Here is a 23119-nt window from a genome sequence, read left to right on the forward strand (position 1 = left end):
TGAGAGCTGGCTTAGCCTGTTCTTGTTTGGAATTTAAGGCACTGCTTAACACTCAGTATTAAGGCATCCTTAACACTATCCCTTTTGGATGCAGTGCTGCTGTCCCTAATTCAATTTTATGTAACCGTGTGGACTAAGGAGATTCAGCTACAGCTCAGACTGAAGGGTAATTTGCACTGAAATGCTGCTGGGTGACTGTATTGGGTTGCAGAGAGGTGCAAATGAGCAACAAGTTCATCTTCCAATACTGCCGAGTGCAGATAGTGTTCTGAGGAGGAAAAGAAATTGCTGAGTGAAACCACAGGACAAGACCATAGGATTCAAACTGGGCTCCTTCTTGGCAATATTGATAATGTAATTTACATTTTTCTTTGGAACTTGCTTTCTGCCATGCAGTATCTGAGATGACTAAATTTAAAACTGCAAGCGTTAAGGCTATAAAGGGAGAGGAGCTGCAAGCTCTGCTTTAGATCCTCTGGAACAGGAGCTTAAGCTTCTTCTAAGCCCAAAGTGTCATAGTCTCTTCCTCTGTTCTCCCCCACCCCATACCACACAGAAAAGCACAAACGCTGCACGTTGCACATTCCTGCCTTCTCCCTTGGGCACAGAAACACTCCTAAGATTGGGCTCATTGGAGTAATCCAGGACGTGGAGCTCCGATTTAGTTTTCAGCTGGATTGGCCCTCAAACCAGCTCACTCCACAGCTGCACGAGCACCAGGGCCAGCACAAGATGCAAGGGGAGTGCGTGGTGAGGGGTTCGGGACAAGCAGAACGTGATGTCCTGAGCTCCATCAGTTTCAATTGCACAGTGTCCTGGTGGTTGCTTATAATCTTGTCCGAGAGACGTGAACTCTGCCACGTGCAAGTCATTGTCCCTGTAGGGGTTTTCCGAATTGTGCTGTTGGAAGCAGATTTTTTTAATTATTATTATAAAATCTTTTGCCATGTATAAGAAAAAGTGAAATTGCTAAAATCTGTGAAGAAAACTTTTAGCTTTCTTTGTTGGTGTTTTTTGATGTTTCTTTGCAAACATAGGCAATTTTTATATATGCTTTATATCGGTATTTTAACATCCTGTAAAAAATGTTAGTGGACTTTAAGAAATAAAAATAGTAGATCACCTTGAATAATGTTGCTGGTATTTGCTCTCAGTGGAAGCTCTTCTCGGCGAGTCAGGGAACTGCCTCCTTGGTTTTGGGGGAGGAGGGTTATTTGTTTTTTAGCACAATGCTTACACTGAATTACTAAAGTGGCAAAATGTTTTGCATTACTTGATTAGTTTTTGAGATCTACCATCTATGCTAAGGCTAAGCCCAGCACAGGGGCTGGAGTTATTCTTGGTCATCCATTCCCTCAATCCATGTATTGCCCGTAGGTTATGAAGAATGCTCCAGTGAAGACGTTTGCCAGTGCTACCTTCAGCTCGCTCCTGGACGTGTTCCTTTCCACCACAGTCTTCCTCATCCTCTCCGTCACGTGTTTCCTGAGACACGGGATGGTCTCATCCCCTCCGCCGCCGGCCGCAGTCGTGGTGTTCGTCATCGCCATCCTGATAGAGGTGCTGTCCCTCGTCATCTCAGTTAGGTAAATGAAGTCAAAGAAAACCTTGAAATAGCAATGTGAATTAAAATGGTGGTTGGCGTGAGATAACTTATTTCACAGCATCCCAAGAACTCGCTCTGACAGGCTGTAATGTTTGAGGAATAATGTTAGGTGGATGTGTTTCTGTGCTTCCAATAACACTCATGGTCCTGTGGGTGTGTTGTCTGATTTCTGTAGATACCAACGTAACTTGTTGCTATTACTGAGTCTTTCACCAGAGTAAGTTGTCTGTCTTTGCTTGTGAGAGGAATTTTCTTCTATCCCCCAGCCCCCATTTTATTGCAGTTCCTTCCACCACAAGAGCAGGTAGTGAAGGTGATGGGTGGAAATGTATGTCCTTGCTAGTAGTTCTGCAAACCTGTAGGATATGTGTAAGTTAAAGTGTTCTTCTGATCACAAGTCAGAACAATTCTACTGATGATTCAGAAGAAAGTATTAATAAATAGCAATTTTGCACTGTTATTCTGAATTTTGAGGGTCGACTGAAAAATACTGAATTACTACTTCAGTCCCTGAAGTAAGCTTTGAACTCAAATGTGCATATAAAAGTATGCAAGCATATTTGCACAAATATAAAGCTGGCATTTTTGAGTAGAGAGATTAATATTGAACTGGAATTTGAGTAGAGAGTGGAAATGTTTTTAAAGTTAGTATTTTTAGCAGATATATTTGGTTATGACAACTTGAATAGTATAGTGCTTTTGAATTTTTTAGAAACTTGGCAAGTTAAGTGTTAGGACCTTTACTGGGAGATGCTTAAACTTCCACTATATCCTACATATCCTAAGGTAGATTAACTGTTGCTCTGTGTCCTCTTGCACCAGCTCAGCGAGGCATTATCACCTTTACAGAGCCATGTCCGTGCTCTGTCTCAGAAAAAAAAGAAAAAAAGGTTAAAGCTTTTTGTCACTATTATTTTTCTCACTTATTTTCCAGTGTGGCATACTGTCTTTGCACTTACTTTTTTTTTCATACAATTATCAAAAGGTAATGCTACACTCTTAGAAATGTTTACAGGTGTGTAGGTAAGCTTTTACTTCAGTGTTGCTTGTAATTGCTTCAGAGAAGAGAAGAATGAGAAGAGAAAATGCTTTTTTCAAAATGTCATTTATATAATTAGGAGTTTGCAAAGCAATTTTGTCTTTCTGAATTGTGTGTAGAGAGGTTTAGATTAACTGTACCGCTCTGTCGCTGAAAGCCATGCTCTCTGATAGCGAGCCTGGAGCATTGCCAAGGTGAATTTAAGTGGCTCGATAATCTTTGCTTAACAGTATTTATCTTTACCACTAATATGTCTAATATTTGTATGAGACTGTGGCTTAAAGCCTGAATTTTACTTCCTAAACCAGCCTGGACACATCATTTAGAGCCAGTAGGATTTATGAACTAAGGTGACTCCTAAGTCTCAGAAGTATTTTTGAAATTTTAAATATTTCTTTCATGATTTATTCTCATTTGAAAAACAGGTTAAGAAACCTCTTATTACGGAGAACAGCTATAAACAGCCATCAAAATTTAGGTGCCCCATCTAATGTAATTACCTCTGGTCATTGGATCTAACATTGACCTGAATTTATAAAGTGCAAAGAAGGATCACCATAGATCTGAGTAGCTTTCACCCAGGACTCTTCTCTAAAAAGAGCTTCACACTGCACAATAAAAGAACACTCTTTATAGGTGAAAGTCTCAGTAGTTCTCTAGCCGTCTCCCAGTTTTAAACGTGATGGGTTGATGGGTTGTTTTTGTTTTTTTTGTTTTGCAGGACCTCTGTTAGTAGGAACTGGTGTCTGTGCTACGTTTTGGAATTAATGCTATGTATTTATTTTCCAGTAAACAAATATGCTTTCAGGCCACTCCATTCCCTGCAACACAAGGCATGCATTTATGTACATGTGTAACATCCTTCCAGTTCCTCGCTCTTTTCTAATGAAGAAAGGCATTGCCATAACTGTGCTTAGCTGACTCGGTGGAATTCAAACTGTTTAAGGTCTCCACTATCTTGTGTATTTTCAGGTGATGGTTTTACAGACTGTTCTTTCTTTCCACTATTCAAGTATAGTGAATGTCAGCATTAGGAGGACAGACATACCGCTGTGCCTTTGTTTCATTGCACTTCCACTGAGCTAAGCAAAAACCTTTCCTTAAGGACTGCTTAGCTTACGGGCAAATACCAGCCCACTTGGACCACTAGCGATACCCGGACACAGCGCAGAACTTCCCGTACAGAAATGTCATCCCAAACAATCACAGAATACCACAGAGATATCTGAACAGAGGAGATTGGTCCACAATGCCGGGCACAATCCCAGAATTTCAGGAAAGGGATTGTTTTGGCACCAGAAAATTCTTGCTCAAGTTGATCATTGTATTTTCATTATCGTGATGTGTAACATCCTCTCTTTAAATCAGTCTAACTTCTAATTGAATCCAGTAGCCAAAGGAGGAAGTACTCGCCATAGCTCTTGTGGCCGAGACTTTTAGTCCAGTTGAAATGATGGGAGAATTGGACACAACTGTCTATAAAATGAGAAATAAGCTAGAACTTTTAATTCTAATAGAGTTGAGGTCCAATTGGGACAAAGCTTAAAAAGGAGAAGGATGCTTTGTTTCTTCTTTGATGTGTTTGATAATAAAGTGTTGGAGTATCTATAAATGAAATTCTCACTATCATCACAAGTGCTACTCCTAAATTAGTTGTGTTAAACTGTATGCAAAAAATAGTGCTTGCTTTGTAAGCACGTGGAATATGTCAGCTCCAGATCTGTTACTAAAACGCAAAGAGTGTCCATCTGTCTGCTTGAAATATGGCTGTTTTGACTTTCATGAGTTTAGGTAGAGTGTAAGAGGTCTTAAAGTTCAGGTAATTTATAAAAACGTCTTGGGAAATGTCATAGAGCACGTGACTAAGTGTGAGATTTCACTTGGGATCCTCAGGAATGCTTCTGCAAGAGTATGGGTAAAAGCTCTCTGCCCAGGACTTCTGTGAACTAGATAGTTCTGCTAGCTAGTTCTTTCTCTGGAGGAAAAATTGTTAGAAGAAAGAGTGTTTAAAACAGCACATTGCTTTTGATGGCATCCTTCAGTAGAGACTGATCAAGAACAAAAATTGCTCGCTGAAGCTAGAGCTAAATGAAGCATCTCTGTTAATGACATGACTTATATAGTGCATTGATGCGAGCGAAGACAATGTATTCCGTCTGCCTTTATTTCTAACATCTGTGACTTTGGTATTTAATATCCCACCAAATTGTTGCCATGCCAAAAGCTTTTGATTTGAAATATGGGAATTGATTTCAAACTGCCAGTAAATGCAGAAATGACGGTAACATTCTCCATTACCCATTAATCATTTATGTTGAAGTTACTAATTTGAACTACAGCTTCTGTAAACATCTTAGATGCTTTAGCATTTAAGTCCTGTTGAGCTACCCACTGACACTGCATTATTTACTGATACTGCCCTGTAGCTATTAAATCTGTCTGCAGCTCTCACTGCTGTCTGGATTTAATGCGGTTCTTGCTTCCTGTGATGGGAGAGTTGTTGCTGCATTCGCAGCCTTGTGCTGTTTGATGAAGGATGGGATTTCATTTGTTTCAATTCTGGAGTGCAGAGAATGGCAATAAATTCTGGCCTGAAAAGAAGTCGATGCAAGAAGGTAAACATTATCCCTGAGAAATGTGGAGTTGCTCTGGAATTTGTGCTAGCTTTTCAAACACTCAGCTGCCTAAATAAAGAAGTGTCCTCATCACAGGATTAACTGATCAGGTTTGCTGATGGATTTGTTGCTATAGTTCCCGCAGGAATTTGTCCTGGCATGGAGGCTTGGCAAAAAGAAAAAGCTCCCTGCACCACCTAGTCCCTGTGTAGGTTGGGGTGAGAGACATGAGTTGCGCTGAGTATCTGCCACGCTTTGCATGCCACGGAGCTGCTTTCTGTGCCAGCCTACATGAGAGCAACATGAGCGATCACGGCGAGCGTGGGCAGAGGTGGCACCGTCTGCATCTGCAGGGCTGGAGCTGCCCTGGCTCCTCCCGCGGCTCCGCGGAGGACCCCGGTGTGCAGCCCAGCCCGGGGCCCTCTCCTGCAGCCCCGTTCTGCCTCATTTCTCACGGTTTCGCCGTGCAAACACTGATCCCAGTTTGTACGCTGAAGGAGAATTGAATTTTATTTTTAGCAGCATGAACTTGGGTGGCATTTTCTGAAGTATTTGATACTGGACTATCTTGGCTGCTACTGAAGACACGGATAGCGCTGTCATTGATGGTGGAGGCAGCTAAGCTGGGACAGTATATAAGGCTTAAGAAAAACTTCTTCCTCTGTATGTTTTTTGCATTTATTTTATTTTGAATTAATATGCAAGTTCCCTTTTTCTATGCGCTCTGTTAGAAATTTCTTTTTATGATATAATACAGCTGCTTTTAGTTTACTTAAATGGCTGTGCTTTAAATGGCAACCATTAAGTGAGGTGCTAAGAAATCTGTTACCACCCTCTTGTGGATGACTGGTGTATTACAGGGTCTGCCATGCTACCCAAATGTATTTTTTCTATGTATTAAAATATGATTCCCATATTAAAAAAAGAGAGAGAGATGAATATAGTGAACCAGGACTGAATGAAGAGTTGTTGAAGCTTCCAGAGAAAGCAGGAGGTTGCAACATTCACAGAAGTCTAGACCTGAGACTTAAAATAACGTTCATCAACTCTACATTTTTGGAAGAGGAAGAAACAGTGTTGATTTCAACAACCCCGTTATATTTGCCCTGTTCTGTATAAGGTTTTTCCATGGCACTGCACCATGTATTTTGGGCAAAAGTATTACAGAAAATCTTAAAAATAAGTGGCTGCTTTTGTGTTATAGGGAATGACTTTTGCAACTCTGAAGTAAGCAGATTTCCAATTCTGTGTTCACTCTTACAGCAGAGACATTCTCGCTGCTTGAGAGCATCTCTGTCCCAAAAGCAGTAATTATTTACTGCTTGAGCTGTGCTGTAGTTCACTGTGACAGTGTCTCTGCCTTCCCACACTGTGTAGGTCCTTCACCGATGGCTCCTATCCAGATGTGCTACAGCCTCTCTCTTTCAAGTAGTTCAGGGAAGTCGTAGGAAGGCAGAAACCCTTTGATAAGGCAGTGAAAAGCCTGGGCACCGTCTGATAATTATATTAATCCACACCGAAATTGCTTTGTAGGGAGTTCACTGCACCACATTACCTTATTATGTCTTAATAAAAATAATAAGAAACTTGAACGGCAGCTGCAATTTTTCTAGCAGGACTAATGTTTCAGCACATTTGGAAGCAAGTTTCCAGAGATAAATAACAGTTTATTTCCGTAGATAAATAAGAGTTTATGCGCAGTGTCCTCAAGCAGTAAGCATGCTTTTCCTTTTGCTTATTCATTATAACAATTAGAAAAGCTCTCATATAAGAAATATGTCTTTTAAATTGCTCTCAAGAACCCTTCCTCTTTCTCCGGTGGCTCCTTCAGCGCCGGGGCAGCGGCGTCTGGATTTCACCTGGGCGCTTCTGCCGAGTCGGTGCTGACCGGGAGAACTGGTTTTGATTATCCCATGGAAAATGCGTTTGCGCTGCCTCTGGGTGGGTAATCTGCCAGGAGGATGCACAGCCCCATTTTTCAAGCATTAGTGATGGTGCTTTAACCCACCTGCTTAACCCTCTCGCTGCACCCCTCACTGCAGCAAGCAACTGGTCCTCTTGCAGCCAGCCCAGATGGTTTCCTGAGGTTAGCAGCAGCAGGTTGTACGTGAACAATGTGCTCACACAGCCTGAAGGAAGGTTTCCAACCCTTATTGCAGGCAAAGGGAGATGTACGAAGCGATGTGCTAAAACTAATGCCCTGATCTGTCCTGTGCTTTGTTGCAGAATGGCCTTCTTTCTGGAGGAGGTGATGGCTTGCACGAAGCGTTTCCTGGAGGTGATATCTGGCTGGCTGCCTCGACACTTTTTCGGTGCAATCCTGGTTTCTCTCCCAGCTCTTGCAGTTTTTTCACACTTCACCTCTGAATTTGAAACAAATATACATGTAAGTTGCAGAAGTCGGTTTCATAATGTAACATTCTGGGGTCTAACAAAGAGTGTTACTGGCCTGTCTTCTTCCTTTATGTCTGCATATGTTTGATACAAATGTATTTGATATACATGTTTTGTATACTTAGGAAGTATATTTGTATACTGAAAACGCTCACTAGTAAATCTCAATAGTCAGAGCAGTATTAACGGAGCATTTTTCCTTTGCGGTGTTAGATGGAGAAGCTCAAAGCAGGGAGAGGTGATTGAGTTGACAGAAAAGAGCAGTAGAACTATGCAGAAATGCAGTTAGGAAATCCAGTGAGCTACAAGTTTCTGGGCCTCAGATGCTTAAGCCGATGTCTCTGAATGACTGGCTTTTTGCAGCTAGACATGTACTCTTGCTCCTAGCAACATTGCATTCTCAGGACAATGTTATATTCATGTCTCTGTCATAGCTGGAGTCATATTAGACAGAAATGGGTGTTTTGGAGAGGCAGACATCTATCTTTTGCTTTCTTTTTTTCTTTCTCTTAATGTAGCACCATGTATGACCATTCCTTTCCAGGATCTTCTGAGAAGGCTATTTCACAAATCTCTTGCTATTTTGGGCCCCTGGGTATAGGTAATGACCAAATCTTCTTTATTCTTTCTATCACATTACAGGTGCACAGATTATTTTTGGTTCCTGAGAAGCATTTGGTCCGTGGGAATGTGTGGACCAGATGTTCTGTGGTCATTCCTGACTTAAACATATTCTATAATTTTCACATCACACAGACTGAATTCAGGATTCTCTGGCATGTCACGTTAAGATCATTCTGCAGCTTTTACCTTTGTGAACATAACAGGAGTGAAATATTTTAAACCTATATGAATTTCTTTAATAATGGAATTCTTCCTTCATGATCACCAGTTAACCAGTTTTAGGAGTGTTTTTCTTGCACTGAAGGGAGCTGAAAAACCTCAGATTTGTTTAATTTCCCAAGCATTTAAAAATAAAATGAAGAACCCCCATATAAGTGTATTCTCAATACCTCTTCAGATCAGGTTATTAGTGCAAAAGCTTCAATAAGATGGTGGTGGTCATCACAAAACTGAGAATGAGCTTTGCTTTCTTTCCTCTTGCAGGTCCTCCAGAGTCGTGGGGTTGTTGGCTCACTCTCCAAGAGATGTCCCAACTCGTCATGTGCTCAGTGATGCTTCAACAATCATGGAGCTCTAGGAAATGGAACCAGTCTATAGAGGGTCAGGTAAGCGTCATATTTTACTATGACATGGTTTTGCAAAGTTTTTTTAATTCATGACATTTTATACCTGCCTGGATATAAATAACTAAAATCAAAAATAACAACAGCAACAACGAAAAAAAAAAAACTTTCCAAAGCCATGCATACATAGTAAAACACAGCACTTACTGACCCTCTATAGGCTGGCTTCATGCTGGGGCATCACTTGGAGTGAGAACCAGTGCTCTGCCACTTTAGGAGGCCTGAAATGGGGGAAAAAAAGTAAGTTTAAATTATGTTTTTTTGTGGACACTTCTGAAATTCATTTTATTCATTTTTGAGTCATTAAATTAAAACTGTACTTGTGGTTTAAAGTGGTCAATTATGTAAGATTTTTTTTTTTCTCATATGTAAACTGTTTCTACCTCTGAATCACATGCTTATTTGTTATGCTACAGGATTTCTAATTTTCAGTTTTTGTACTCCAGGTGTAAAAGAAATACAAAATGGAAGACAGGGAAGATGATCGTTTTGATACTGTAAAATCCAGTATGTAAGCTAGAACAAAGAGAGAGCTCTATAATGTAGTTGTGGAGTCTCTGTTTTAGCTTGGATTGTCATTGACATTTTTGATGCAATCAGAATTGATACATCAAGAGTTTTGTTTACTACGCCACTGTATCTCAGAGAAATTAAGACATTCTGGGGAATATACCTGTTCTGCACTTCCTTTCCTTTCTCTGGTAAAAATTTGAAAAGAGGAAAGTTTTCTGAGATAGGAATTTGGGATAGATTTTAAGATAAGGCAGATGTACGAAGTGTCAGAGGGCAAATATGTACCACATTTTTCAATCAACTGGAGTTTAATTTAAAATAGCAGGATCCACTGTCAGTAGTTAGAGAGGAGGTTGCATGAATGTTCACCTTTTTCTAACAGGAGGAAGCACTAAGCTTTTTGAAAGGTAAGATGAAAGTGTGGAAAATACCATGGTCGCATAATGCGGTAACACAAAACTCCCAACTAGTGAAAACTCTGACAAACTCTCTATGTTATTAATTTTCTTGTCTTTCTAATGGAAAACTTCCAGCTTGAAGTGCTGTCTCCTGAAGCTGCACCGAGAGTATGTAGGATTGTTTAAAGTGCATTTCTACAGAGGAAATTAGGTCTTTCTCTTGTGTGTCACATGTTTCTTTATTTAAGGTGACATTTGTGTACCAAAGGGCTGCAGTCCCCAAGAAGATGCTAATTTGCACTCTCTCTCTCTTGCAGTACACCATGTTTATGTGTTGTGCGATTCTGATCACCATTGTCCAGTACTGTAACTTCTGCCAGCTTAGCTCCTGGATGAGATCCCTCTTGGCAACTATAGTAGGAGCCGTGCTTCTCATTTTGCTCTACGTCTCCTTGTGTCCAGACAGGTGAGCCTCATACCTTAGCATTCATAAGCCATGTTTTGGTTTTATTTGTTTTCTGCACTTGCCAAGTGAGAGTCCAACACGTGTTTTTTTTTTTTTTTAATATATCATGAATTTCCCAAATATTTCAAACTTCAAAAGTTGATTTGGGAAGAAATCTGCTTGATTTCAAGGATTTCACGGAGATATCTGAGGGTCTCTTTCCTGTAATCTATTCTGAAATCATGCTCTGTCTTCAAGAGATATGTCTCTAGGGCATGCTTGCACATATCAGGCAAACTTCCAGAAGAATTTCCTTTCCATCTTCTGTTTTCAAAACTCTGCTTTCTTATTGAAAGAAATTTTTGAGGTACCTTGTGGTGCCCTTGGGTAAAATCCCTTCTTCAGTTGTTCCCCCATGCTCGTCTTGCTTTATGTTTGGCCTTAGGATTCTCTTATCTTTCTTCCAACTTGCTCCTCAAGAATTTTACACTGTGGAAAGTAGATGCTCACATTTACTAGGGGTCTAATAGCTTGTTTCCTCCCTCTCTCTCTTTTGTTTTTTCAGAAGATGCCGGAAGACAGTAACCAGAGAAATCTAGTTAATGCAGTTTCTATGTAGTAACATTAAAGCTTTTCAGTTTTCTTCTGATAAGCAATTTTCCCCATAGGGGAGCTTGTTTGCAGGAACATCCTTCTATTTTCTAGCCAAAATATGCAAGGGACTCCTTCCAGCTGTCTGTCTAGTCTTACTGTTAAAATTCTATAATCAAGTTACACTTTTGAGGGGCTTAAGATATATAAACTTTGGCACTTTACCGCAGTGTAGGCTTTGCAAGGACTTTGTATGCCAGATTACTGTAGTCTCTATCAAAAACCCTTCTTTTTATCCTCCTCTTTACTCTGCTGAGCCATATGGTGAAAAGCATGAAAGAAATAAAGCATTTGTAGGTACATGGTTTGTGCAAGTACTTAGCTTTTAAGTCCCTCTTCAAATATATGCAGTGGTCTCTCTCAATCTTGATCTAATTTTAAAAAGAGAGAGAAAGAGAATAAAAGATACTCCTTAACATCTGTTTAGACCATAAGTCAGTCAAAAGTGACTCTAAGGGTTGTAGGAAGAAGAGTCTTTCTCTCCTTGAAAAAATTATCTTGGAACTAGATTCAGTAGGAGAAAGGGTTGCAGATCGCATGAAACTAAAAAAGATAATCTTTTTTTTTTCTTTTTTTTTTTCTCTACCTAAGCAGATCACTCAGGCAATGAGTGTAGCGCAGCCCTTGCTAACTTCAACTGGTGGGGCGTAGTGTTCAGTTTCTGGATGTCTCCCCTCTCTCATCGTTGATTTGTCGTTTGGTTTTAGCTGTCCAGCTTGACTAGCATTTTGTCTCCTCCAGTCTGCTGGATCTATTGCTACTCAGGAACTTCTGGCCATGTCAGTGACACCCCCACAATGGGGGCCTGCCTTGTACCTGCTGACTTTTTCCTTAAAACGTTGTCACTGTTTCACTGTCTTGAAGTCTGTCCAGCCATTAGCTTCACTAAGAAGTTAGCCACAGGTTTGTCTTGCGAAGGAAGCGGGTGAACACCAAGTCCTTGGTGGTCTTTCATGAGTCACTATCTACTCTTCTGCAATGGCCCTAGCAGAAGTTCCTCCTGTTCTTAAGCTACACACATAGCAGACATCTACAGTAGAGTTATGGTGCCCTCACTAGGTATTGGTTCACTGCAAACCTTTTAAAATGGGCTGCTCTAATGTAGTTGTAGCACCAGAAGCAAAGGCATTTGCTTGCATGAAAAATATATAATTTGCTGATACTCTCCTGAGTGATTGTTTAAACAGACCTCTGTGCATCCATATCAAAGGCATTTGGTCACAGAAAAAAATCTGAAAGATTAATGTCATAATTCTGTCTTAACTATTTATTCAAAGTCAAAATTTTCAGAGAAAATACAGGTGCAGTTATCACATCAGCTTGTGCCTAAGCTCTGCATCCTGACTTTTTGCTTAGAGAAGGACACAGAACTTTAGACAACTTATTTTCCCCTAATATTAACTTTATTAGGGGACTCAGACTGCTACTAAGAAAAGAGGTAACCTTGTCTATGCCCCAATTCATAGCATCTGCTTTTACTGACTACTGAAAGAGTAGTTTGGATGTTTAAGACAGTGTCTTGAGAAACATTGCTAGCTCATGTGGTCCTGTGGTTTGAATAGTGGTGACCACTAATGGACTATTAACTATGGAAATCATAGAATATGTTGTATTTTTATCTTTTTTTTTAAAAAAAAAAAGAAGTAATACTGCTGTCCAATTGCAGACTAAGCAAAGAGTAATTTGTAGAAGTGATGGCAGGCAAAAATAATACATGTTGAATAACATGTCCGAAAACATTCCTTTGACTAGCCTTTAATAGTGAATTTTTAAGTTCCTGTCTTATCGGTGCTGTGTGTGATATTTTTGTCATGGTAGTAACTGCAGTTTTCTATGCATCACAGGCAAATTCATTCTACACATTTATTTGTATTTTTTTTTGCAGATCCTGAGAGTTTTAGTACTTGATTGCTGTAGAGAAGTTGTAATGTGAATAAACACAAAGCTTTTCTCAACTTTTTATTTTCTGTCTTGACACTTTCAGAAATAGGATCTGTATTTGTCATCTTCTATCATCTTTCTATTTCACTGGTCAGACAGGATGGAGGCATAACTGCTTTTTAGAGTTCCTAAATTGCTTTTCCATGTGTCCAAGGAAAGACTGAATTGTTTAAAAATTACTTGTTCCAGACCTCATCTTGACTGCATTATCATCAGTTACTCTTCAGAGGTGTTTGTATCTCTGTTCCTGACAGCGTCTTCCAAGGCAAAAAGTGCTGATAAGTCACGCTGAAACAAAGTTTAAATGAAGCTGATTAAGAGTACATTGCAATTTTTGGTCTTACAGTCTACATAATAGAAGTGTTTAAAATGATAATTGAAATTAAAGCAGAATGGTTTTTTTGTTGCTTTAACTTCTGATATCAATGCATTTTTATTTCAGCTCTGTGGAAACTTTTCATCTAGATTTGGCACAGAACCACAGGTAAGCTTTTTGTAAAATGGCCATCTTTATATTTAGGGAAAATTCATGTTTTAATTTTCTGCTTTATGTTCTCTGTAAGTGGATAAACTGGATCAAATAAAGTTAAAAAGTCATTTATCTAGAGATATGTTTTCAATCAATTAGAATCAGCAAAACTTTGCATGCACAGTATTACACTTGGGAATTCAACAAATTAGATCAGCAAATTGTGTTTCAGCTGCTTGTGTACATAACTTCCGCTCCAGAATACTGGGACAAGACTAAAAATCATCAGAGACTTGTGCTGCACTCACTGAAATGTGTAATACTATTTTCTTTATCAATTAGATTTCTGGGAAGTCAAGCGATAGCGAAACTACATAAAATGGCACCTCTTTATATAAGAGTAGACATAAGTATTAGCCGCACATCATGGGCAATATTTTGCATTTTTTTGGTTAATTTCCACCATTGGGAGTGTGTGGATTTGGGTGCTACCCACGGCTGGAGTGGAGAGTTCCCCAGGGCAGGGGAGCAGCGGAAGAGGCCGGCTGCAAGGGGAGAGTTGGGTGCTCTGCCAGGGCAGCGTAGCAAATATTATTATTTAGAGCAAATGAAATCACAGCCCGGCACCTGTAATGGAGAGAAAAAAAATCTTTTACTACCTTATGTATGAACCAGCATTCATCCTCATAACCAGCATGTCAAAGACTCTCTCTCATTATTTCACTTCTGACTTTCTCATAATTTTATTGGAAGTTTCGCACCTGCCATTTTAAAAATGTTTTTACTGATCTTCAGTTGTAGATATGTCCCCTAGCTGCAAATTTAGGGACGACTTTAGGGTGATGCTGTCCTTCATTAAAGGACAGTTACTCGAAAAAATATCTATAATCTACATTAATGCAGTGAAGAAATGAGTGTTTCCTAAGTACAAGGAGATGGTAACTATGCTTTCCTTCTTGGATGTTTATTTGCCAGGAAGTTATCATTTGCTATGGTCATTTTTTTTAAGATGGATTTTCCTTTTTGTATGGCTTAGATGAATGAAAGATATCTTTATTTTTGTAATGGAATTCCAGATCACTGAAGCCAGAAGACCTGGAAAGTTAAAGCCAAAAGATCAGTGACTTGATCTTCATAAGCTTAAACAGTGAATTTGCTGAAAATGTAGTATATGAACTGCTAAAGTTCAGTGGTCATTTTAGGCAACGTCTTAGTATTAGTCTAAATTTGGATCTTCAGTGACTGTTTCTGCATCATTATGTATTAGGAAACTGTAAAAAATAGCTAAGAAACTTTGTTTGTGTGCAAATATTTTCTTCCAAAAATGTATCAAGTTAACTTAGCTCGTGACAAATAAAGGTAAAAGTGGATAAGAACCCAAAACATTCAGAGGTTCTGGTTGCAAGCGGCCATGGAGCAGTCTCTGCCTGCTTTACCAATCCTAGTCTGTGACTTAAAAACCAAATAAGGCAGTGACCAAAATATCTGGCTTGTTAAAGATTTCTAAACTTCACTTTAAACTTTTTATTGTGAAATGTTCTATGTTTGTATTTTGTCTGTCATTCCTTCATGTGGGGGAAAAAAGCATGCATACCATATATGTGTTTTTATTACTTCTTTCCTGTGAGGGTGACAGAGCCCTGGCACAGGCTGCCCAGAGAGGCTCCTTTTCTGGAGATCTTCCAAACCCACCTGGATGCCACCTTGTGCCCCGTGCTCTGGGTGTCCCTGCTGGAGCAGGGGGTTGGACTGGGTGGTCTCCAGAGGTCCCTTCCAACCTCAACCATTCTGGGATTCTGTGATGCACAAGCTGCTGTCTGCACTGCAGTAGCAGTTTTGTCAGGCGTTATTTAGTTGGTTGTTTTCATGTGAGAACCATGTCAGTGCAACGTGCTGCCTTCTATCAGTCCAGGTGCCACTGTTACCAAGCAGCAAGAACCTATAAATTGGTAGGGTGGTTCTGTGTGTTGGAGTTTGAGAGAGAGAACTAGTGTTAATCCTGTTTCATTTCTACCACTAATTTGCAAAAAAAAATTCAACTTCTCTTTTTATTTTTCTTTTCTTCCACTTTACCCAGGTGATGGACTAAGAAAACACTGAAACTCTCTTATCCTACTAAACTTCTTTGATGTTCATTTCTCAGAAAAAAATGCCTTGGGGAAAGTTACTTATTACAGAAATAGTTTTAAGAGGGCCAAACAAAATTTTAACTCGCATTCCTTCGATGAGGCCATTCCCTTTGCCTTTTCTTGATCAAAATTGATACCGTTATTAAAATTACATGGAAAGAAAGATAGTGAAATCTTGGCACAGAGTTCGCCTCCAGACTGTCTACATTAAGCTAGATAAATCAAAATATGGAATTTGCTTCTCTTTCCAGATATGCCATTTTTCAACTCAAAAGAGATACCACTACATACTGTGTCTTCTAAGCAAGAATTGTATCCTCCTTTCATTCATTTCTTATCTCAAAGCAAGTAGAGTGTCTTTCCTCTGTTGCTCCAAGAGGAGAAACAGCTCTGTGGCTCCAGGAGGAGTAGGCCACTTGAGAAGGAAGAATAAAACCACTTGGTAATAGTTTTCTTTAAATGCCTTCCCTATATGTTCTTCATCAAAAGCAGCTGTTTGATTTCCCTTCTTTTCCTCACTGTTCTGCCATTGCATTCTTTTTGAAGATTTAGTAGGCATGGATCCACTTTAAATATAACAAACCATCCAAATCCAAACATAGGTTACTGGCTCGGAAACAAAATGACTCTCCAAAAATCTTTATAAGTAGAAAGTCATTATCTTTATGATTTGTGATCCAGCCAAAGGAGATTCTATCTGCAGAGCTCTTGCTTGTTCTGCATTCAACATTCAGACCAGATGAAGATGCCAAGCTAATAGTTAGGAATCTGTGCCAGGAATATTTCAGCTGTTTGAAAAGGAGCACTAACAGCTTAAGATTTTTGATATGAATTAGTTTTAAAATTAACACTTTTACTGCAACAAGAAGTTGAGCTTAAAAAGATTTGGTTTGTGAGATCTATTTTTAATAAAGGTGTGAGGGTTTTTCCTTGTTGCATTCTTAAAGGTAGCTTTAGATACAGGGTTTCCTTTTCTAGTGTGACTATATATAAGATGAGTTATAGTGACTGTGGATCCTGAAACCTGTAGCTGCAGTGTTCAGGAAGAAAACTGATATTCAGGCTAGTCATATACAATGATTTTCCCTTTAGGGTTAATAATGTGTCTTTTTTGTACTACGTGCAAGCAGTCAGCAATCTGCTTGATTTGGAAAAGATATTGCACCTTCTCCTTTGAGCTAGTAGCCCGTTACCTTATTAATGAATTCAGGTCAGCTTACAAATGGGTCGCTGTCATTTCAAATGCAGATCTCTTCAGCTGTACATCCATGTGGGAAACAAGGGCTTGAGGAAATGATTGGGAGCTTGCAGGTGCCAGTACTGTAGGAAGTTGTGAATGGGAGGCCGGAATTTTCCCTCAAAAGGCAGATCTTGGGTTCAGCACAGGACACTTTTTATACCTTAAAATGCTGTGGTTTTTTTGTCCAATTTATTGAGGAATATTTTGAGTAGCATAGAGCAAGTCTTTTATGGCTTAGATGAATCCCTGTGGCAGGGATGTTTGATGTCACAGCGGATTATCTGAATCAAACTCATGTCAGGGGAGTAACATGTCATTATTCTGGTCTTCTAGCAGATCTTCCCATTAGATACTGACAATAATTGATTGTTTTGAAAACAACTTAAACTATGTTCCTTGAAAAGGATTCATTCTCCACCTCCACCAGTCTTAAGGATCTTTTTATAGATCTTTTCTTTGGTCATTTGTAAACTGTCCAGCTGACCTGGTAGTACCCATATTCTTTCGTTCATGGAAGTGTGTCAAGTTCAAACACAAGCGTGATGTGTTAATGAACTCATTTTCCTAATATAACTCTGCAACAGTGTATTTATGTCCATGCAAAGCTTGCTTTTCCGCTGTTGAATCGAGTTGGCATAAGAATCTCTTTCAGAGCAAACTCATCAGCCCTAGCTAATATTTAGAGAAAAAGCAGAATTTGACACCGTACAACCTCAACTCTGCCCTGGTGTGGTACTCACAATGACTTGCTATGTTTTTCTGTTGCATTTCAACAAACTCCTCGCTTCTGTTCCTTCTAAAGCCATCATTAGCACTTAGGAAGAAGTCTTTGTAACAATAATGTACGATAACTGCTGGAACTTGGCTGTAGAGACCTCCCGTGTGGATTGGGAATAGTAGCTTCCATTCATTCTCCCCTCTTGTCTTTTCAATATCATACAAGTAAAATGGATGTACTTCACCCATCTTGGGAGAAGGATATTTGTGGCTGATAACAGAAGAAGTGAATTCCAACATAATGTGAGAAATGCTAGTGCCCACGTGCAGTTTTATCTTGAATCTGAAGTTCAACCTACAAATTTTCTACTGTTAATATTTAACTTATGGTAAACTTTTTCCCTGATAGGTTTACTATGATAAAAACCAACAGATTCAAGTGCAAAGAAAGACCATAATAATCTGTAATGCATACAGATGTTTTTAGGGGATTACATGCATTCGTTTGTTATCACAACCATGCCTTGGGTTTGTTGAAGCCTGCCTTTCTAGCTCTGTTCTCTCCCGTGTTTGAGGATAAAAATTCAGGAAAAGAGATGATGTCTGCAGGATGGTTGAGTTGCTAAAATGCCTGCTTTGGTTTCCAAAATGGAAGCATGTCTCTCATGGATATAAAAAAAAGAAATTGAACCGAGAAATATTTTAAATTGTTGCAGAAGCAAATTGAAAGTCTTCTCTTCTTGAGCTGTTGCTACTCATGTACTTTGGGTTTTAATCTCTTTTGCTAACATATTCTCATAAGAGCAATACAGAGAAACAGTGAAACAGTAGAAACCTTTCTGCTTTTCATGAGTGTAGTTAAGGCTGGATATATTCTGAAGAGAAAACTTGGCACAACGCTTTTATTTATCAGGTCACCTCTTCACTTGACTTCACTCAGCGTGTGTCTGCCCGTATCAAATTGTGTGCTTTGGAATACATTTTTTTTTTCTAAAAAAAAAAAAAAAAAGATTACAGTTAAGTGACTCTGGAAATCTTTAGATTCCCTGCGTATCAGTCTGTCTGGGTTTGGATTTGGTCTCTCGGGCTGCATAGGTGGTGCCTTCTCAGACTGAATTTGTATCTTTACGACTCTCCAGAAAGCTACGATTGTTCAGAGTGCAGAAAGCTGCTTGTTGCGGGTATTTTGGCCCTGGAAGTAACTACATCCATGCTGCTTAAGATGAAAATTACTTCTACACAAATGTAGTCCTAGCACATTTAACAGGAGAGAGGATTATCAGAGCACGTTTTGTAATTTAATATGGAATGTTACACTTCCTACACTGACTTCCTATTACAGAGTAGAAATTACAGTGGTCTCACTCTGTATTTTGTTCTGTCTTGTTCTTTTGCTTTCTTCTGTTCCCAGCTCCAGAATGAGTCCATGCAACAGCTCGGTGCCAAGTGACACCAGGAGGCCTGCAGATCTCATTGGGCAGGAGGTGATACTGGTTTTCTTCCTTCTGCTGCTTCTGGTTTGGTTTCTGAACCGAGAGTTTGAAGTCAGTTACCGCCTGCACTACCATGGGGATGTGGAGGCTGATCTTCATCGCACCAAAATACAGAGCATGAGGGATCAAGCTGACTGGTTGCTGAGGAATATTATTCCCTATCACGTGGCCGAACAGTTGAAGGTTTCCCAGAGCTATTCCAAAAACCACGATAGTGGCGGGGTGATCTTTGCTAGTATTGTGAACTTCAGTGAGTTCTATGAAGAGAACTACGAAGGAGGCAAAGAGTGCTACAGAGTCCTGAATGAATTGATTGGAGATTTCGATGAGCTGCTCAGCAAACCGCATTACAGCAGCATTGAGAAAATCAAAACAATTGGGGCTACCTACATGGCTGCTTCAGGACTAAACACCTCACAGTGTCAAGACAACAACCACCCACATGGACATTTGCAGACCCTTTTTGAATTTGCCAAAGAAATGATGCAAGTGGTGGATGACTTCAACAACAACATGCTGTGGTTTAATTTTAAACTTAGGATTGGCTTTAACCACGGCCCCCTCACTGCTGGGGTCATTGGCACCACCAAGTTGTTATATGACATTTGGGGTGACACTGTGAACATTGCTAGCAGAATGGACACCACTGGCGTAGAGTGTCGTATACAGGTGAGTGAGGAAAGCTACCGCATCCTAAACAAGATGGGGTATGACTTTGATTACAGGGGGACAGTCAATGTCAAGGGGAAAGGTCAGATGAAGACCTACCTTTACCCAAAATGCATGGACAATGGGATTGTGCCCCATCACCAGTTGTCTATATCTCCAGACATTCGGGTTCAAGTGGATGGCAGCATTGGGCGATCTCCGACGGATGAGATTGCCAACCTGGTGCCTTCTGTACAGAATTCTGATAAGACAGCCCATGGCACAGATAACTCAGAAACTAAGGACATCCTTCCTTCCTCCAAGAAACTCCAGAGAGATGCGCTGAAAGTGGAAGAGAGGTGCAGGTTTGGCAAAGCTGTAGAGAAGACTGACTGTGAGGAAGCAGGAACTGAGGAGGTCAATGAACTGACAAAGCTAAATATCTCTAAGAGTGTATGATGCACTGTCAGAGTTGCATGAAGTGCTCTGTCAATAGAAACACAAAGACATTTGCAATTGGCAGTTTTCTTTTTGAGGAGAGACCTTCTCAACACCTGGGTTGTACGTTTGTTTTCATTTCAGTGCCTGATGCTGTGTGGATCACAGTTCTTCAGGGCTTATTTTCATCCATCTCTTTCCTCCATGCCCCAAATCCCATCCCAAGCTCCCCAGCTCCCTGTGCAACCATCTTTCAGCTGAGTAGAGGATATTAAGTGCCTTCAGATATACTCCATTGGACTCCCTGTCAAGGTACAGAGGCCCCAAGTGAAATCATAGCTTTGGGTATTTATCTAATTTTAAAGAAAAGAAAAGCTGTGGTTATATCATTTTTATTGTTCTTTCTCACAAAACACTTTTTTTGGCTAATGCAACTCCTTGGGTTTTTTATATCTATCTGAACAATATTTTACTGTTATCAGACCTTTTGTATGTAAACACTCAGACAAATGTGCATGTTATCTACCATACAAGACTGACATAAAGTGCCAGTAACGTACCACAAAAGAATGTCTTGGCAAGGGGGTGACAATTTTCCTTCGTGTTGGGCGGGAGGAGGAGTTCTGCAGTGGCTTAACGTTTAGTTAGAGTTGGCTGAACAACTGCTGTAGTTTAATTCTCCTGTACTGATGCTTTCCTTAAACTTAATGTGCTATGGTGTGCTTCGGATAGCCTTGTTTTCCATATAGCCAATGAGTTACTGACCTGTGGGTGTGGAATCATGGTTCGGACTTCAGCGACTCTCAGGACAGGGGTCCAAAAGCAGAGAAGTGACCATACAAGTGTTAAAATTCAGGTCTTAAGCGTCTAAAAGTTTCATTTTGCTCCACCCCCTAGCTGAATTTGAGAGGTAGGTGAAGTTGATATCTGGAAAGCTGGTCTGATTTGAGAGTGAGAAAAGCTAAATAAATGTTTTGGGGATGCCTTTATTTATTTATTTATTTTAAGTCTATTTTTGTTTGGGTTTTGTGGAAGGGATTAGGAGAGGTGAGCTGTTAATTGGTTTAATAATGGTTTAATAATTGGAGTAATAAGAAGTCCAGTAGGGTTTCAGCCTCTTTGAACTACCAACCACTGTGAGGATGTTACCTAGGCAATATTTGTTTCAAAGCTGGAGAAACTTCCGAAGCCACCAGACGCCATTGAGGATCCCAGCTTCCCTCCGTACTGAATTAATGGTGCTGCACAACATTTTTCAGGATTTGCCCCCTACACTGTGCTTTTGCAGCAGGGAAGAGAACAGCGTGTTCCCTGCGTGCCGCTGAAAGCAGGAATAGGGAGAGAGTCCTCTATTGTGAGCTGAGAAGCACAATAACTGCCCGGCCCTACAGGCGACCGTGCGGATCCCTGCGCCCAGGGTCCGCACGAGCACAGGAAGCCGTTTGCACGGAGGCGGCTGCAGGACTGGGGCCTTAGACTATGCCAGTCCTCTCTCTGCATGCTTCCATCACCTCTTTCACTTGCATTTGATTCCCTGCTGCAGATGATATTGGTTATTCGATTATTCCAGTTTAGCCAACACACGTGACGCCAGATGAAAGAACTTTTGTACCCCAAATAAGTTCGTTAGCCTGAGAAAAGCTGGTGAAATGCAATGCTGTATTGTCTGCGTATTGATGTCTTCTGATTATTCCTTTCCAGCTGAACTGAAAGCAGAATATATTGATACTTGTTTGAGTAATAATAAATATATACATTGTGAAGTTCCTGTTCAGCTATGTGAGATCCATCCACACTCCATGGTGAGCACGGAGCTCTTGAAGCCTTTGCCAAGTGTTAGTCTATGAGATATTTGGATCTCAGTTACATTAAATGAGGTTCAGAACACTGTTCTCGAAAGCTGCTGTTTATGCATCTTTGAAATAGGTTTGCCATGGAAGCTGTTGAAAATGAACCTTGCTCATTCTCCCAGCATACAAAAAGTCCTGGGTACTTGACCTTGTACCCTTTGGTCACAGATGCTGTAGACCTGCTTTGGGGCGGCTCCTGACAAGCAACAGAAAAATGTTTTTCTTAATGCACAGTTCTACAAAAACCTTCCTTGTCAGTAGATTTAAAATAGTCCCTTTCCCCTGACCACCCCATTCTTAATTGGTTGCACTTCCAACTTTCAGGTAGTATAACTCTGCAAATACCTCTTGCATCCAAAGAATGTATTCTTGAAACCCGTTTTAGGATTCCTGTTTCAGTTATGTCAGTGTTTCTTTTCCTACATAGAGGAGTTAATGTTGTCTGGAATTGTTTACATGCCTGATAGTGTTAGGTGTCTCAAAGTTGTTAAACCCTTTTCACCTTTCATTTATTTTCTCCAGATTTTTTAGAGACAACCATATATCTAGTGGCAAAATAGCATTTCTCTCGTTATGGGCTGTGGATCCTGGCAAAGTTCAGTCAAGACGTGCCCACTTCTCTCTCCTGCTAATTGCCACACACTGACGAGACCTCCACCAGCAACAGTCCTGTGCCCAGTGAGAGGTTTGCACGTTGTGACTGAACTTCAAAGGAAAAGGAGTGGTCCAGGTCCTGGAGCAGGGCCTGGCGCTGAGAGCGCCTTTCTTGAGCTGTTGCATTAATGCACTACATAAATCAAAGTCCTCGTCCTTAGGCCTGTGAAATACATCAAGCCCCATGCTGATCATGGCGTGGTGCTGGGGGAGTGGGGTTAGGTTTCTGGTAGTGTCAGGATACCAGAAAGCCCCAGAGCCTCCTTTTTGTTGGCCCTCAGCAAATAAAATGATTGAGGACAGCAATATTAATGGATGTGGAAATCAAGGGCTGTTGCCTGCTCTTGGAACGGGTTTGTTCTGCGTAGGGAGCTGACAGCAGGTGACGTTACTCTGCCTTAAAACTGGAAAACAATCATGAAAAGTTGAGTAACAGGTTGTACCTCTGCTTGCTTATTGCTACCAGAACAGCAGCAAACATTTAACAACTTCCACTGGAGAGATTGCCATTCTTCTTTCAAAAGCTTGGAGTAATTTTTTTAATGCAGTGTAGATACAAAATCCAGAAGCTGAGCTCTCGGTGGCAAGTTTAAATAGATTTTTCAAAGGTGCAAGGAGCAAGTAGATGGCTA

At 40.3% G+C, this 23119-nt stretch overlaps 1 protein-coding gene across 7 annotated transcripts in view; it reads left to right on the forward strand.

Moving 5' to 3' along the window:
- Positions 1–21752, forward strand: part of ADCY9 (adenylate cyclase 9) — a 78341-nt gene extending 56589 nt beyond the window's left edge. For 4 of the 7 annotated variants that reach the window (XM_088523090.1, XM_088523091.1, XM_010216767.2 and 1 more), the window contains 5 exons: positions 1378–1586; positions 7487–7646; positions 10130–10278; positions 13292–13333; positions 18816–20972. In XM_088523090.1, coding sequence (XP_088379216.1) covers positions 1378–1586; positions 7487–7646; positions 10130–10278; positions 13292–13333; positions 18816–20004 — 1749 coding nt within the window. In that variant the 3' untranslated portion in view covers positions 20005–20972. Of the gene's footprint in view, positions 1–1377; positions 1587–7486; positions 7647–10129; positions 10279–13291; positions 13334–18815 lie in introns of all 7 variants that reach the window. The other 3 variants (XR_015913281.1, XM_088523092.1, XM_088523093.1) reach the window with 3 other exon arrangements.
- The last annotated feature ends 1367 nt before the right edge of the window (positions 21753–23119 follow it).

The sequence above is a fragment of the Tinamus guttatus genome, unplaced genomic scaffold (assembly GCF_059628265.1).
Source record: "Tinamus guttatus ecotype Peru unplaced genomic scaffold, ASM5962826v1 Tinamus_guttatus_pri_ptg000172l, whole genome shotgun sequence".
Classification (NCBI taxonomy): domain Eukaryota; kingdom Metazoa; phylum Chordata; class Aves; order Tinamiformes; family Tinamidae; genus Tinamus; species Tinamus guttatus.